We start from the raw sequence: 18,626 nt of genomic DNA, 5'->3' as shown, positions 1-18,626 counted from the left end.
TGCGGTTGCCTGCGGTTTTGTATGGGCGTCAGAGAATCCAGAACCATTAGCTGCACAAACCAACATAGGAAAATCCCAACAGACCATCACCCAGACATGACACATACAGGTAAGCATAAACTTAATAAGACATAAAACCTGAACTGAGCCCTGCTAGAGAGAGGGAATATATAGGCCAAAGTGGCCACACCCAAAGGTTGGACACACCCAGTGACATCACACACACACTGGGAAGGAAGTTAACCCTTCCAATGCCACAGAAGGGAAAACACACATACATAAAGGGAAAGTGCACACAATAACATACCACACGGTGCACACAACACACACACCTAACAAAAGGTTGCTAGGTGTGACCGCATGCCAGGGCAGCAAGCTGCCTAGCGACGCTCAGGCTGCTCTGCTGCTAAAAACAACACTGGTTGCCCGCGGCAACCACAAGTGAGGCCACAGACAAGCGGCCCTCACCCGTGGTTGAACGCCCATACAAAACCGCAGGCAACCGCATGCGGTAAAGGAGTCACGGTCATGGGCATGGCCGTGACAGTTGGTCACTGCCTACAGCACGATCGCCATCCTCAGGAATGTCTGCCCGGGGGGCCCTCTGCACTCATGCTCCACTGCCATGACTGGTTGGGGTAGGGGGGCAGGAGCAGCACCAGTTCAATATGCAGCAACTTCAGTTTGGAGTCTATGATGAGCAGTTTCTTCAGCTGCATACTGAAGAAACCACCCAGCAGCAGCAACAGTGGAACATGTAGCAGAACCTCAACCAACAGATGATAACATACTTGGACTGCACCCTGTCACGCATGATCCAAGATCCCCTGGACTACTGGACATGCAAACTTGAAGTGTGGCCACAACTGGCCGCGTTTGCCATGGGCATGCTTTCCTATCCAGCCAGAAGTGTGGGATCAGAGCGTGTGTTCAGTGCAGCAGGTAGCATAGTTACCCCTAAGAGAACTCATCTTTCCCTTCTAAATGTTAAGAGACTAACCTTCATAAAGATGAGTCAGGTGTGGATCAACCAGGATTTCCATGCCCCAGTGCCTCATACAAACGAATAGATTATTCTGCCACTAATCATACAGTAGTGTGCTGCCACACTGGAATATTCTGCAAAATGGGCCGTTACTTCTTGCCACATCCTGCTGTCACCATTCTGATGCTGCCACCTGCCAGCTGCCTCTACTGCCATTCTTACAGTGGGACTTTTTGGCCTACTGATACAGTGGGATGCGAAAGTTTGGGCAACCTTGTTAATCGTCATGATTTTCCTGTATAAATCGTTGGTTGTTACGATAAAAAATATCAGTTAAATATATCATATAGGAGACACACACAGTGATATTTGAGAAGTGAAATGAAGTTTATTGGATTTACAGAAAGTGTGCTATAATTGTTTAAACAAAATTAGGCAGGTGCAAAAATTTGGGCACCACAAAAAAGAAATGAAATCAATATTTAGTAGATCCTACTTTTGCAGAAATTACAGCCTCTAAACGCTTCCTGTAGGTTCCAATGAGAGTCTGGATTCTGGTTGAAGGTATTTTGGACCATTCCTGCGATGTCTGCGATGTCTGCGTCCGGCCGGGAGCTCCTCCTACTGGTAAGTGACAGGTCATGTCACTTACCAGTAGGAGGAGCTCCCGGCCGGATGCAGACATCGCAGACATCGCAGCTCGCAGGTAAGTATAATGGTTCTACAAATTGCTAAGTAACCATGGCAACCGGGACTGCAGTAGCGTCCTGGTTGCCATGGTTACCGATCGGAGCCCCAGCGATTAAACTGGGACTCCGATCGGTACACTCCGCTGCCACCAATGATAGGGAGGAGATTTTAATTAGGAGGGGGAGGGAGGGGAGAAGGCCCACTGGCCACCAACGAGTTACCTACAGGGGAGGGAGGGGGGCCCACTGGCCACCAATGAGTTAACTACAGGGGGAGGGAGGGGGGCCCACTGGCCACCAATGAGTTAACTACAGGGGAGGGAGGGGGGGGCCGGCCGCACTGGCCACCAATGAGTTAACTACAGGGGGGGGGGGACCGCCCCCTGCTGCCTGGCAGCACCTGCCAGCAGCAGGGGGCAGTCATGTACACAGTTCTTTTAGTATATTCTAACCTGAAGCTTCCCCATCACAATGGGAACGCCTCTGTGTTAGAATATACTGTCGGTTCTGAGTTTTCACGAAGTGAAAACTCAGCTATGAAAAAGCTTTTATGCAGACGGATCTTCGGATCCGTCTGTATAAAAACTAACCTACGGCCACGGATCACGGACACAGATGCCAATCTTGTGTGCATCCGTGTTCTTTCACAGACCCATTGACTTGAATGGGTCCGTGAACCGTTGTCCGTCCAAAAAATAGGACAGGTCATATTTTTTTGATGGACAGGATACACGGATCACGGTCTCGGCTGCAAAACGGTGCATTTTCCGATTTTTCCACTGACCCATTGAAAGTCAATGGGTCCGTGAAAAAATACGGAAAACGGCACAACGGCCACGGATGCACACAACGGTCGTGTGCATGAGGCCTTAGTTTAATCAGTCCACAGCACCTTATTCCAAAATGAAGCCGGCTTGTCCAAATGTGCTTTAGCCCACCTCAAGATGCACTTTTTGTGCTGTGGGCGGAGAAAAGGCTTCCTCTGCATCACTCTCGCATACAGCTTTTCCTTGTGTAAAGTGCGCCGAATGGTTGAACGATGCACAGTGACTCCATCTGCAGCAAGATGATGTTGTAGGTCTTTGGTGCTGGTTTGTGGGTTGACTCTGACTGTTCTCACCATTCGTCGCTTCTGTCTATCCGAGATTTTTCTTGGTCTGCCACTTCGAGCCTTAACTTGAACTGAGCCTGTGGTCTTCCATTTCCTCAATATGTTCCTAACTGTGGAAACAGACATCTGAAATCTCTGAGACAGCTTTCTGTATCCTTCCCCTAAACCATGATGTGAACAATCTTTGTCTTCAGGTCATTTGAGAGTTGTTTTGAGACCCCCATGTTGTTACTCTTCAGAGAAAATTAAAAGAGGAGGGAAACTTACAATTGACCCCCTTAAATACGCTTTCTCATAATTGGATTCACCTGTGTATGTAGGTCAGGGGTCACTGAGCTTACCAAGCCAATTTGAGTTCCAATAATTAGTTCTAAAGGTTTTGGAATCAATAAAATGACAACAGTGCCCAAATTTATGCACCTGCCTAATTTTGTTTAAACAATTATAGCACACTTTCTGTAAATCCAATAAACTTCATTTCACTTCTCAAATATCACTGTGTGTGTCTCCTATATGATATATTTAACTGACATTTTTTATCGTAACAACCAACGATTTTTACAGGAAAATCATGACGATTAACAAGGTTGCCCAAACTTTCGCATCCCACTGTATGTACATGTTACATTTTTAAAAGGATATGCATGCCACTGGGCCTTGTTATCACACTGCTGTTTTTGGGTTCTGCTACTACTGTGATCTGCCACCATCTTGTGCTGTATTCCACTGCTGCTGCCCCCCCCATCCCCACTCTGTCATTGGGCCACTATTGTCCATGTTACCCGCCACTGCTGTTCGCACCCCATTCCCACTCCGTTATGGGACCAGTATTGTCCCTGTTGCTGCCACTGCTCTTGACTCGCACACCCACTTTGTTTTGGGGCCACTATTGTCCCTGTTACTGCCACTGCTGTTGGCCCCATCCCAAAGAACAGGAAACTAAAAAAAGGATCCTGTATTTTGAACATCCATAAGGCCTCTTTATCACAGTCAGTATTTGATCAGTAATTGTAAACCAAAAGCAGGCGTGGGTCCAAAACACAAAAGAGATGCATAAATTTACATTACTTGTTAAAAAACTGATTTCAGATGTAAATGGTCAAAACAGATGCAAATTGAGCATAAGGCCTCTTTCACACGGTCAGTATTTTGCATCAGTATTTGTAAGCCAAAAGCAGGAGTGGGTCCAAAACACGGAAGAGATACGAATATTTCTATTGCATTTCATCTCTGTTTTGGACCCACTCCTGGATTTAGCTTACAATTACTGATCAAATACTGACCGTCTGAAAGAGTCTTTATGGATGCTCAAAATACAGGCTTTGTTTAGTTTTCTGTTCTTCTGATGTATCAGAAGAACAGAAAAATAAACTTTGATGTGAGCACAGCCTTACTGCCATTGCTGATGCCCAACACCCCCCCCCCCCCCCCCGTCATGGGGCCACTATTGTCATTGTTACTGCCCTGCTGCTGCCACCCTGCCACTCTGTCATAGGGTCAATACTTGAATCTTGAGGCACTGCACAGTCAAATCCACAGCAATAAATTTGACCTGACACTAACATTGACCTGATGCACAGTAAATCTACAGCTAACAGAAGGGATTAAAAAGCATGTGTTTGGACTGCTACAACATGCATTAAAAGACCTTTTCTTTTTTTCTCCACTTCTTTATTGGTGCTGCCTCCATTTCTTTATTTTGTTCCACTAAGGCGCCATTTGGACACAGCTCCTGCAGGGGCGCACACTGTTTTTTTAGCTTTATTGAAGGGTGCTGTATGCTTTTCTTTTTGTTTAACAGAAGGTATTAACTATGAATCTTGGTGCACCGCACAGTTATGTAGACAGCGATAAATTCCACCTGTAATACTGATGGCATAGTACCTACAGAACGGATTAACTATGAATGTGGGTGCACTAGAATGTAATGCACAGGGCAATACACTTTCCCTGAAATCTTCTTGCAGTTTAATTTCTAAGCCTTCACACTGAGATTGGGCCACCAAGTGGGATGAATATGATTCAGCAGAGTGGCCTGGGTATACCTGATTTATCGCAATTCATGATGAATTAATTCATAACGAATCGAATTTCTTATCGAACTTCAGCGAATTGGCTGAATCGAATTTTTAAAAACTGTGCTCATCTCTACATTCTGCAGCTGTCAGCTGAACAATCCTTCGGTATACAGCTGGCTTTCTTGACTTCCTCTTGACTAACCTATACATATATATACAGTCAGGTCTATAAATATTGGGACATCTACATAATTCTAAATTTTTTGGCTCTACAATCGTGGCCAAAAGTTTTGAGAATGACACAAATATTAGTTTTCACAAAGTTTGCTGCTAAACTGCTTTTAGATCTTTGTTTCAGTTGTTTCTGTGATGTAGTGAAATATAATTACACGCACTTCATACGTTTCAAAGGCTTTTATCGACAATTACATGACATTTATGCAAAGAGTCAGTATTTGCAGTGTTGGCCCTTCTTTTTCAGGACCTCTGCAATTCGACTGAGCAAGCTCTCAATCAACTTCTGGGCCAATTCCTGACTGATAGCAACCCATTCTTTCATAATCACTTCTTGGAGTTTGTCAGAATTAGTGGGTTTTTGTTCGTCCACCCGCCTCTTGAGGATTGACCACAAGTTCTCAATGGGATTAAGATCTGGGGAGTTTCCAGGCCATGGACCCAAAATGTCAACGTTTTGGTCCCCGAGCCACTTAGTTATCACTTTTGCCTTATGGCACGGTGCTCCATCGTGCTGGAAAATGCATTGTTCTTCACCAAACTGTTGTTGAATTGTTGGAAGAAGTTGCTGTTGGAGGGTGTTTTGGTACCATTCTTTATTCATGGCTGTGTTTTTGGGCAAAATTGTGAGTGAGCCCACTCCCTTGGATGAGAAGCAACCCCACACATGAATGGTCTCAGGATGCTTTACTGTTGGCATGACAGAGGACTGATGGTAGCGCTCACCTTTTCTTCTCCGGACAAGCCTTTTTCCAGATGCCCCAAACAATCGGAAAGAGGCTTCATTGGAGAATATGACTTTGCCCCAGTCCTCAGCAGTCCATTCACCATACTTTCTGCAGAAGATCAATCTGTCCCTGATGTTTTTTTTGGAGAGAAGTGGGTTCTTTGCTGCCCTTCTTGACACCAGGCCATCTTCCAAAAGTCTTCGCCTCACTGTGCGTGCAGATGCGCTCACACCTGCCTGCTGCCATTCCTGAGCAAGCTTTGCACTGGTGGCACTCCGATCCCGCAGCTGAATCCTCTTTAGGAGACGATCCTGGTGCTTGCTGGACTTTCGTGGACACCCTGAAGCCTTCTTAACAAGAATTGAACCTCTTTTCTTAAAATTCTTGATGATCCTATAAATTGTTGATTGAGGTGCAATCTTAGTAGCCACAATATCCTTGCCTGTGAAGGCATTTTTATGCAACACAATGATGGCTGCACGCGTTTCTTTGCAGGTCACCATGGTTAACAATGGAAGAACAATGATTTCAAGCATCACCCCTCCTTTTAACATGTCAAGTCTGCCATTTTAACCCAATCAGCCTGACATAATGATCTCCAGCCTTGTGCTCGTCAACATTCTCACCTGAGTTAACAAGACGATTACTGAAATGATCTCAGCAGGTCCTTTAATGACAGCAATGAAATGCAGTGGAAAGGTTTTTTTGGGATTAAGTTCATTTTCATGGCAAAGAAGGACTATGCAATTCATCTAATCACTCTTCATAACATTCTGGAGTATATGCAAATTGCTATTAATAAAACTTAAGCAGCAACTTTTCCAATTTCCAATATTTATGTAATTCTCAAAACTTTTGGCCACGACTGTATACACCACCATAATGGATTTGAAATGAAACTAACAAGATGTGCTTTACCTGCAGACTGTCAGCTTTAATTTGAGGGTATTTACATCCAAATCAGGTGAACGGTGTAGGAATTTACAACAATTTGCATATGTGCCTCCCGCTTGTTAAGGAACCAAAAGTAATGGGACAGAATAATAATCATAAATAAAACTTTCACTTTTTAATACTTGGTTGCAAATCCTTTGCAGTCAATTACAGCCTGAAGTCTGGAACGCATAGACATCACCAGATGCTGGGTTTCATCCCTGGTGATGCTCTGCCCGGCCTCTACTGCAACGGTCTTCAGTTCCTGCTTGTTCTTGGGGCATTTTCCCTTCAGTTTTATCTTCAGCAAGTGAAATGCATGCTCAATCTGATTCAGGTCAGGTGATTGACTTGGCCATTGCATAACATTCCACTTATTTCCCTTAAAAAATTCTTTGGTTGCTTTTGCAGTATGCTTGGGGTCATTGTCCATCTGCACTGTGAAGCGCCGTCCAATGAGTTCTGAAGCATTTGGCTGAATATGAGCAGATAATATTGCCCAAAACACTTCAGAATTCATCCTGCTACTTTTGTCAGCAGTCACATCATCAATAAATACAAGAGAACCAGTTCCATTGGCAGCCATACATGCCCACTCCATGACACTACCACCACCATGCTTCACTGATGAGGTGGTATGTTTAGGATCATGAGCAGTTCCTTTCCTTCTCCATACTCTTCTCTTCCCATTACTCTGGTACAAGTTGATCTTGGTCTCATCTGTCCATAGGATGTTGTTCCAGAACTGTGAAGGCTTTTTTAGATGTAGTTTGGCGAATTCTAATCTGGCCTTCCTGTTTTTGAGGCTCACCAATGGTTTACATCTTGTGGTGAACCCTCTGTATTCACTCTGGTGAAGTCTTCCCCTGATTGTTGACTTTGACACACATACACCTACCTCCTGGAGAGTGTTCTTGATCTGGCCAACTGTTGTAAAGGGTGTTTTCTTCACCAGGGAAAGAATTCTTCGGTCATCCACCACAGTTGTTTTCTGTGGTCTTCTGGGTCCTTTGGTGTTGCTGAGCTCACCGGTGCGTTCCTTCTTTTTAAGAATGTTCAAAACAGTTGTTTTGGCCACGCCTAATGTTTTTGCTATCTCTCTGATGGGTTTGTTTTGTTTTTTCAGCCTAATGATGGCTTGCTTCACTGATAGTGACATGGATCTCATCTTGAGAGTTGACAGCAATAGATTCCAAATGCAAATAGCACACTTGAATTGAACTCTGGACCTTTTATCTGCTCATTGTAATTGGAATAATGAGGGAATAACACACACCTGGCCATGGAACAGGTGAGAAGCCAACTGTCCCATTACTTTTGATGCCTTAACAAGTGGGAGGCACATATGCAAACTGTTGTAATTCCTACTCCGTTTACCTGATTTGGATGTAAATACCCTCAAATTAAAGCTGGCAGTCTGCAGCTAAAGCACATCTTGTTCGTTTCATTCCAAATCCATTGTGGTGGTGTTATGAGCCAAAAATGTTAGAATTGTGTCGACGTCCCAATATTTATGGACCTGACTGTATGTGTAGTTATACCAAATGTGTATGTGTTGTCAATGGGAAGAGAGGAGAGATCAGCTGTCGGACACCTTTGGTGGCAGCATATTGTCCTGGGAGAACAAAAGGACCAGTTGAAAAAATATAATTTCATCTAATCCTTCTTCGGGAACTCCACCCACAAACCAGATTTTCAGCCGAACCACTGATCTTGGCGGATTCTGCTGAATATACGCTAATGTGTATGGGAATCTATAGCCTAAACCATATCTAGCCAATGTAGTATTTTATTTGTATTCATTAACAGCTACTCTCTGTTCTTTTGTATATTCAAAGTTAAAAACCTATTTAGTAGCTCTTACTTTTTCTGATTCCCATGACCATCTCTCTCTCTCCATTAGCATTATTTAAGGGACCTACCTGATATGACCTTGGTTTTTACCATTTATACAGATTTTATTACAGCGTTTGCCCCATTATAAAATTGTATCCCCTATCCAAAGGATAGGAGATGAATGTCTGATCAACGGGCCCCCACCAATTATGAAGACACTGGCCCAGTGTTTTAAACCTTCAGCCATACAGCAAGACTTAAGCCATGAATTTAACTTCAACTGTCTTTATTGAGTGTGGCATGTATTATCAGGTTTCAGAAGTTCAGTCCGATTGGAAACAAAGACATAGCATGAGTTGTCCCATATGGTTTCCTATATTAACACAGAAAATGGTGCCAAAGCGCTGTTCATATTTACAATAATATTCTACTCTATAATGTATAATATTTAAGATGTAGACATTTTGGATATGTTTTTCTAATATATTTTTTAAACTTTAGATATTGGACATCACTAAACAACCTTGTGGCTTCACTACTCAACTCAGTCCGCTCCATTGCGTCCCTTCTACTTTTGCTTTTTCTCTTCATGATCATCTTTGCTCTTCTTGGCATGCAAATGTTTGGTGGAAAGTTTGACTTTGAAGACACAGAAATAAGGAGAAGCACTTTTGATACCTTCCCACAAGCATTGATAACAGTTTTTCAGGTATGACTTAGATGAACTGTAGATGTGGTTACTAATACTGCACATAAGAAGATGTCACTTTTCATAGAAGTCAGGGGAGGAGTATATATATTGCAATTATTGCACCAATGTCACTGTTGACATTTTCATTTTTTACATGTAGATCTACATTCTACAGTATATATTTAGTGCTATGTAAAACTAAAAAGTCCCAACCAAGGTTAACTTTTTTAAATTTTTAAATTAATACTAGTACAGATGTATCTGTACTAAATAAATTAGACTTTTGCTGTTATCCCAATGTTCTGGTATGGCAAAAGTATAGCAATGTCCTGAGAGTGGCAAAAGTATGAAACTTTACTTTCAGGATCTAGTGTGACCTCCTTTTGCAGCAATAACTGCAATTAAATATTTCTGACAATTGTTAATTAGTCCTGGACATCGGCTTGGAGGAATTTTAGCCCATACCTTCTTACAAAACAGCTTTAACTCTGTTATGTTAGTGGGTTTCCTCCTATGAACTGCTCACTTCAGGTCCTTCCACAACATTTCAATTGGATTAGGGTCATGACTTTGACTTGGCCATGCCAAAATCTTTCATTAACCCTGCTCTGTTAGAATGAATTGTGTGCTTAGTGTTGTTGTCTTGCTGCATGACTCTGTTCTCTTGGGATTCAGCTCACGGACAGATGTCTTGCCATTTTACTTTAGAATTTACTGGTATAACTCAGAATTTGTTGTTCCATCAATAAAAACAAGCCATCCTGGTCCAGATGCAGCAAAAGAGATCAAATCCATGATACTACCATACCGTGTTACACATGAGGTTTTTATGTTAGAATGCAGTGGTTTCCTTTGTCTAAACATAATGCTTCTCATTTAAACCAAAAATTTGGCTGCTAATCAAACCTGAAGTTTTGGCTATTCTTTTTGAATGAATTACACATTCATTACATTGGGCGTTTCAGTACATCATTATGCCAGTTTAATTCAATGCTTTGTGTTGCGTAGGTATTCCATGCAGTTTTACTTACATCATTATATTGCATCAATATACCAGTTTCAATCAACACATTTTATCACCTCAATATACTGTGCAGTATTAGTTACAGAAAAACATTTGCAATTTTGCTACTGTTTAATAATCTGTGCACCAAACCTTTGAAAAAAATGTCTGGTAAATGTAACGAGTTGTGCAAGAGTCAGAGTGTGGGTGGCTGTAGTAGTGCAAACAGCAGTAGCAGCACCAGTTGTCCGACAAGTAGCAGTAATAGTAGCCGCATGCCACAGTTCTCTCTTACTTACGATAGGCACACCCGGGGCCGGACTGGCCATAGGGCAGACCGGGCATTTGCCCGGTGGGCCGGGCCGCCTGGTGGGCCAGGCCGAACACAATCAGCCGGGCCGCCAGCTGAGTTTTTTAATTTTTTTTTTATTAATGTGGCAGTAGCCGGGCAGGAGTGGAGATGAGCGCTTCCATTGTGGAAGCGCTCATCTCCATATTCATCTGTATCGCTGTCCTCAGGACAGCGATACAGATGAATGGAGCAGGGGTGAGGCGTCTCCCTTGCCCATTCCTCTGATAGGCTACAGGCACTAGGCCTGTAGCCTATCAGAGGCCAGTGCAGGCGGAGCGATGACGTGATCGCGTGCGCCGCCCGAGCAGTACAGCGTGGGACACAGGCCGGAAGAGGCCTGCATCGCATCGCTGACAGCAGCATGGAGGTAAGTATATGAGTTTATTGTTTTTATTATTTAATTTTATACTATACTGTGGCAAGAAGGGGGGTGGGGGCACTGTATACTGGCACAATATAGGGGGGGGGGTTGGCACTATGGAGAAGAGGGGAAGCACTATGGGGCCATATATACTGGCACATTATGGGGGGGCACTATGGAGAAGAGGGGAAGGAGCGCACTATGGGGGCATCTACTGGGGGCCCTATATACTGGCACGCATTATAGGTGGGCACTATGGAGAAGTGGGGGACAAGAGCACTATGAGGGCATTATATAGGGGCATTTAATACTGGCACCCATTTTGATGCCACTATGGGGAAGGGAGGAAAGGAGCATTATGGGGGTATCTATGTGGAGCAGTCTATAGGGGCATTTTATAGTGCCACATTATGGAGGGCACTATGGAGACGGGGAAGGAGCACTATGGGGGCATCTTCTGGGGGGACTATATAGGAGTATTTTATACTGGCACAAATTATAAGGTCACTATGGGCACCTAAGCTCAACTGGTGGCACTAAGTGTTTTTTGTAGTGGCACACAGTACGGGTCATTGGAACACATGAGGGCACTCTGGCGACATTGGCTCTACTGGGGGCACTAAGAGGAGGTATTTCTTTTTTTACTGCCACACAACGGGGCATTTTTTGTACTGGTGCACATTATAAGGGGGGGGTTCTACTGTCACACATTATAAAGAAAATTATTACTATCGGGCATTATGGTGGGCTTTATTACAACTGGGGGACTATGGGAGCATTATTACTTGTGGTACACAATTACTGTTGGGGGGCACTGTAGGAGCACTATTACTACTAAATGGACTCTGGCAAAGGCGACTTCTTTTGTCAGTGACAATGCATCCTGCTGCACTGAAGGTCCTTTCTGACAGGACACTTGTGGGGCAGGCCAGAAGTTCTATCGCAAACTGGGATAGCTCAGGCCACAGGTCAAGCCTGCACACCCAGTAGTCAAGGGGTTCATCGCTCCTCAGAGTGTCGATATCTGCAGTTAAGGCGGGGTAGTCTGCTACCTGTCGGTCGAGTCGTTCTCTAAGGCTGGATCCCGAAGGGCTGTGGCGATGTGTAGGACTGAAAAAGCTCTGCATGTCCTCCATCAACAACACATCTGTAAAGCGTCCTGTCCTTGCCGCCGTGGTCGTGGTAGGAGGAGGATTACTTTCACCTATTCCCCTGTTAGATTCCCGTTTGTGCTGTGACATCCCCCTTATAATGTCACGACTATGACTGATCCAGACAGGTCTGGGAGGAGAAGGTCGCAGCGACTTGCTACTCGCGATAGCTTGTGAGTTTGCTCCGTGGTTCAAGGTATGTCATCGGGGTTTTGCCTTGTGAACCTTTTTGTCCTGACTGGGAGTTTGTAGGCATCCTTCTCAGGTGAGTCCTGTCTGCCACTCCCAGCTACTATATTAGTTTCAGTTTCACTTGCAGTCATTGCCAGATATAGTCCTTACTTTCAGTGCTATTCTGACCTTTGAAGGAGATCGTTGGACGGTATTGCTGTGGAGCTCTTGTCTGGCATGGACTGTCGTCATTGGGATCACCTTCTCTGCTCGTGACTGGATAAGTCTATCTCTGCTGTAGATTGTTTGTTTGTTGCTGTCTTCCCCTGTTGTTCTCCTAGACACGAGTGATGGTGACTAGTGCTCCCATCTGCCTTTCCCCAGTCTAGTCTTGTTAGGGTGACTGAGGGTTTAGGCATCCTGCTCGCCGCACGGTTTCACACCCCGTCTAGGGTATCAGGGCAGACAGGTGCCAGCTTAGGGTTAGTCAGGGGTGGCCGTTCTATTCCCCATCCATAGATAGGGGTCCCCCTTCCCCTCCGTCTGGTGCGACACGACTGCTGCTGGGATAGCAGTCGTGACAGTATATCTGGCCATTTAAAAAAAAAAAAAAGACATTTCTTTTTTTTTTTCTGTTCCACTATGGATCCGGTTAAGGTTTTGGCGAAACAATTACAGGGGTTATCCCTTGAAGTGGCAGGATTAAAAGCAACTGTGCTGCAGCAGCAGCAGCAATCCTTGGGTTCCACCGTTGCTACGGGAGACCAAGGTACTCCTGAGCCAAAAGTGGCTTTACCTGATAGGTTCTCAGGAGGGAGAGACCAATTTGTAACCTTCAGAGAAGCTTGTAAATTGTTCTTCAGGTTACGCCCTAGATCCTCCGGCGGTGAGGAACAACGGGTGGGCATTGTAATTTCTCTCCTGCAAGGAGATCCGCAGGCTTGGGATTTCTCCCTACCATCAGACTCTCTGGCCTTACGATCAGTGGAGGAGTTTTTTAAAGCCCTGGGTCTCGTATATGATGACCCGACAGGGTCTCACTGGCTGAGTCTAAGCTACGTAGACTTCGGCGAGAGAACCGGTCTGCTGAACTATATTGTTCCGAATTCCGTAGGTGGGCTACTGATACGTTATGGAACGACTCGGCCCTTAGGAGTCAGTTCTGCCAGGGGTTGTCTGAAAAAATTAAAAGACGCGCTGGCGGTATACGAGGTCCCTGGGTCTCTGGAGGCTGCTATGTCTCTGTCCATAAGAATCGACAGACGACTCAGGGAGAGACTATTAAATTTTACGGAGGCCTCTATAGGGCAGGGATCGGTCTGTTATGGTCCAGTCGAACCAATGCAAATAGAGGGCGCCACTAGACGGGTGAATCCTCCTTTAGTTCCGCCGTAGGTCAGAGGTTTGTTTTCGTTGTGGGGGGAGGGGTCGTTTTGTAAAGGTTTGTCCCTCAGAACCCAAGAGACCACAAACAAAGGAGCCGCCGGAAAACTAGAGTCCCCAGATTGTGCGGAGGATAACAGTCTGGGCGTATTCGTTTCCTCCATACGCATGTCTCAGTTTTTGTTGTCCGCTACAGTTGAGGCGGGCAATAAGACTGAGATCTGTTCCGTCTTTTTGGACAGTGGGGCGGGGGTCAACTTGGTGGATTCACGGTTTGCTCAGGCTCTGGGTTTTACTCCGGAACCGATACGCAGAACTATTCCTGTTTTTGCCATCGACTCCTCCCCTCTTACTCAGAAAGAGTTAACTCAGATTATTCATAATATCCATCTGCAGGTAGGGGACCTCCATAAAGAGCATATCTCGTGTTATGTCCTGGACGGTCTTCCGGCTCCTATGGTATTGGGGCTTCCCTGGCTGGTGACTCACAATCCAGTGGTGGATTGGCAGGCCGGGGAGATTGTGGAGTGGAGTGAACATTGTAAGGACAACTGCTTGAGTAGTAGGTGCTCTACACTCTCTGTAACATCTTTACCTGCCTTTCTGTCAGATTTTATGGATGTGTTCTCTGAGAAGGGTTGTCAGGGGTTACCACCTCATCGTCCATATGATTGCCCGATTAATCTACTACCTGGGGCAAAACTACCTAAAACCCGGTTATACAATCTTTCCGGCCCGGAGAGGAAGGCTATGAAAGATTATATTTCGGAGAGTTTGGCTAAGGGACACATCAGACCCTCTTCTTCACCTGTGGCTGCAGGGTTCTTTTTCGTTAAAAAGAAAGATGGGGGCCTACGTCCTTGCCTGGATTTCCAGGAAATAAACCGGATAACTATCCGAGATCCCTATCCTCTTCCTCTCATTCCCGACCTCATTAATCAGGTTGCTGGTGCTAAATGGTTCTCCAAAATGGATCTCAGAGGAGCCTATAACCTGGTTCGCATCAAAGAGGGGGATGAGTGGAAGACGGCTTTTAATACTCCGGAAGGGCATTATGAAAATCTGGTCATGCCATTTGGTCTTACTAATGCGCCTGCGGTGTTCCAACATTTTGTCAACAATATTTTTAGTCACCTTATCGGGAGATTTGTTGTGATATATCTTGATGACATCCTGGTCTATTCCCCAGATCTGGATACGCATAAGATCCATGTGAGACAAGTGCTGCAGATATTAAGGGCCAACAAATTGTTTGCTAAGTTAGAAAAATGTGTGTTCGCCGTAAAAGAACTGCCATTTCTGGGGTATGTGTTGTCAGATTCAGGTTGCCGCATGGGTCCAGAGAAGGTCCGGGCGATTATAGACTGGGATCTGCCTGAGAACCTGAAGGCATTGCAACGCTTCCTGGGGTTTGCCAATTTTTATAGAAAGTTTATAAAAAACTATTCCTTGGTGGTCAAACCACTGACGGACATGACCCGAAAGGGATCCGATTTTTCCAAATGGTCACATGCAGCCAAAACTGCCTTTGCATCTCTGAAGGAGAGATTCACCTTGGCCCCTATTCTCGTACAGCCAGATGTCTCGCTTCCTTTTATTGTAGAGGTTGACGCATCAGAGGTGGGGGTGGGAGCGGTACTATCTCAGGGCCCGTCCTCTGGTGAATGGCGTCCTTGTGCTTTCTTTTCAAAGAAATTGTCTACTGCAGAAAGGAACTATGATATTGGCAACAGGGAACTTTTGGCTATTAAGTTGGCTTTTGAGGAGTGGCGTCATTTTTTGGAGGGGGCGGTTCATCCCGTCACGGTGATTACTGATCACAAAAACTTATTATATCTGGAGTCTGCTAAACGTCTCACCCCTAGACAGGCTCGGTGGTCGTTATTTTTTACTAGGTTTAATTTTGTAATAACCTATCGCCCGGGGGCAAAAAATACTAAGGCGGATGCATTGTCTCGAAGTTTTCCTGGAGGGGGTGATGTTGAGGTACCAGAGCCCATTTTGCAAAAGGGGGTGGTGGTCTCTGCATTACACTCAGGTTTGGAGGGGAGGGTGTTGGAAGCTCAGGGGGAAGCCCCGGCCTCCTGCCCCTCGGGTAAACTGTTTGTGCCAGAAAATTTACGACTGGAGATACTAAAAGAACACCATAACTCCACACTGGCAGGACACCCAGGTAGTAGGACAACCTCTGAGTTAGTGTCTCGTCGGTTCTGGTGGCCTAAATGGCGCCAGGAGGTGTTGAATTCTGTGTCTGCATGTGCTACCTGTGCTCGTTCTAAGGTAGATCATATTCGTCCGGCAGGGCGTCTTTTACCTCTGGCCATCCCCAACAGGCCTTGGACGCACCTGTCAATGGATTTCATTACGGATCTACCAGTATCAGCGGGGAAGACTGTTATTCTTGTAGTTGTTGACAGATTCAGTAAAATGGTGCACTTTATTGCTCTTGCCGCATTGCCTAATGCTAATACACTGGCTCAGGTTTTTATTGACCACATCGTGAAGCTTCACGGGGTCCCTTCCGATATTGTTTCGGATCGTGGTACCCAATTCGTTTCTAAATTTTGGAAAGCTTTTTGTTCTCGTTTAGGGGTTCATCTGTCGTTTTCTTCATCTTTCCATCCACAGTCCAACGGTCAGACTGAACGTACCAATCAAAACCTAGAGACATATTTGAGATGCTTTGTTTCCGAAAATCAGGAGGAATGGTCATCTTATTTACCGTTAGCCGAGTTTGCCATTAATAATCGTCGTCAAGAATCCACCGATAAGTCACCATTTTTTGGTGCGTATGGTTTCCATCCTCAGTTTTGTACGTTTAGTGAGGGGGGGCCGTCTGGGATTCCCGAGGAGGAACGATTTGCGTCTTCACTTTCTTCAGTGTGGCAGAGTGTGCAAGAAAGTTTGAAGAGAATTGGTTGTAGATACAAACGTGCGGCTGATAGGAAGCGCTGTGAAGGTCCGGACCTTGGGGTGAATGACTTGGTGTGGTTGTCTACCAGAAATATCAAGTTGAAGGTTCCCTCGTGGAAATTAGGTCCAAGATTTATTGGTCCTTATAGGGTAATTAAGATCATTAACCCGGTGGCTTTTCGTCTGTAGCTACCTCAGACTTTAAGGATCCATAATGTCTTCCACAGATCTCTGCTTAAGAGATATGTAGAACCTCCTGAACCATTGCCACTACCGCCTCCACCGGTGGTTGTTGATGGCAGTCTTGAGTTTCAGGTAGAAAAGATTGTTGATTCACGTTATGTTCGCTGCTCTCTTCAGTACCTGGTGCACTGGAAAGGTTATGGTTCCGAAGAGAGAATGTGGGTTCCAGCATCAGAGATAAAAGCGGACAGACTCATTCGGGCTTTTCATAGCTCCCATCCGGAGAGGCCTGGTCTTGAGGGTCCAGGGGCCCCTCGTAGAAAGGGGGGTACTGTCACGACTGTGACTGATCCAGACAGGTCTGGGAGGAGAAGGTCGCAGCGACTTGCTACTCGCGATAGCTTGTGAGTTTGCTCCGTGGTTCAGGGTATGTCATCTGGGTTTTGCCTTGTGAACCTTTTTGTCCTGACTGGGAGTTTGTAGGCATCCTTCTCAGGTGAGTCCTGTCTGCCACTCCCAGCTACTATATTAGTTTCAGTTTCACTTGCAGTCATTGCCAGATATAGTCCTTACTTCCAGTTCTATTCTGACCTTTTCTGACCTTTGAAGGAGATCGTTTGATGGTGTTGCTGTGGAGCTCTTGTCCGGCGTGGACTGTCGTGATTGGGATCGCCTTCTCTGCTCGTGACTGGATAAGTCTATCTTTGATATAGTTTGTTTGTTGCTGTCTTCCCCTGCTGTTCTCCTAGACATGAGTGATGGTGACTAGTGCTCCCATCGGCCTTTCCCCACTTGTTAGGGTGACTGAGGGTTTAGGCATCCTGCTCGCCGCACGGGTTCACACCCCGTCTAGGGTATCAGGGCAGACAGGTGCCAGCTTAGGGTTAGTCAGGGGTGGCCATACTATTCCCATCCGTAGATAAGGGTCCCCCTTCCCCTCCGTCTGGTGCGACACGACTGCTGCTGGGATAGCAGTCGTGACATATAAGCTGTGTAAAGCATATTTTTTAGTTTTGATTTGAACTGCTGCATCCTTTCTGACTTTCGGTAATTTGTTAATATTTCCACCACTTTCTGCTTATACCATGGGTCTAGTAGCGTGGCCACCCAGTACAGGTCATTCTCTTTCATCCTTTTTATACGAGGGTCCCTCAACAGACATGACAGCATGAAAGACCCCATTTGCACAAGGTTGGATGCCGAGCTACTCATTTCCCGTTCCTCGTCCTCACTGATGTCATTGACGGTCTGTTCTTCGCCCCAGCCACGTACAACACCACGGGTCCCAGATAGGTGACAACAACGAGCACCCTGGGATGCCTGCTGTGGTTGGTCTTCCTCCTCCTCAAAGCCACATTCCTCCTCTGACTCCTCTTCCTCATACTCTTCTTGCAGCGTTGCCGCAGGTCCAGCAAGCGATGATGACAAGGCTGTTTCTGGTGGTGATGGTGACCACAACTCTTCCTCTTCCTCTTCACGCTCATCTACAGCCTGATCCAGCACTCTTCGCAGGGCATGCTCCAGGAAGAAAACAAATGGGATAAGGTCGCTGATGGTGCCTTCGGTGCGACTGACTAGGTTTGTCACCTCCTCAAAAGGACGCATGAGCCTACAGGCATTGCGCATGAGTGTCCAGTAACATGGCAAATAAATTCCCAGCTCCGCAGAGGCTGTCCTAGCACCCCGGTCATACAAATACTCGTTGACGGCTTTTTCTTGTTGGAGCAGGCGGTCGAACATTAGGAGTGTTGAATTCCAACGTGTCGGGCTGTCGCAAATCAAGCGCCTCACTGGCATGTTGTTTCGGCGCTGAATGTCTGAAAAGTGCACCATGGCCGTGTAGGAATGCCTGAAATGGCCACACACCTTCCTTGCCTGCTTGAG

The 18,626-nt window shown here is 45.6% G+C and overlaps 1 protein-coding gene across 1 annotated transcript in view; it reads left to right on the top strand.

The window, feature by feature from the left end:
• Positions 1-18,626, top strand: part of CACNA1S (calcium voltage-gated channel subunit alpha1 S) — a 1,092,054-nt gene that overhangs the window by 315,471 nt on the left and 757,957 nt on the right. The window contains 1 exon segment of the mRNA XM_040424151.1: positions 9,036-9,243. Within this exon segment, the coding sequence (XP_040280085.1) occupies positions 9,036-9,243 (208 nt within the window).

This window comes from Bufo bufo, chromosome 3 (genome assembly GCF_905171765.1).
Source record: "Bufo bufo chromosome 3, aBufBuf1.1, whole genome shotgun sequence".
NCBI lineage: Eukaryota > Metazoa > Chordata > Amphibia > Anura > Bufonidae > Bufo > Bufo bufo.
The sequence above is the reverse complement of the archived record's forward strand: the minus strand, read 5'-3'. Positions and strand labels throughout refer to the sequence as shown.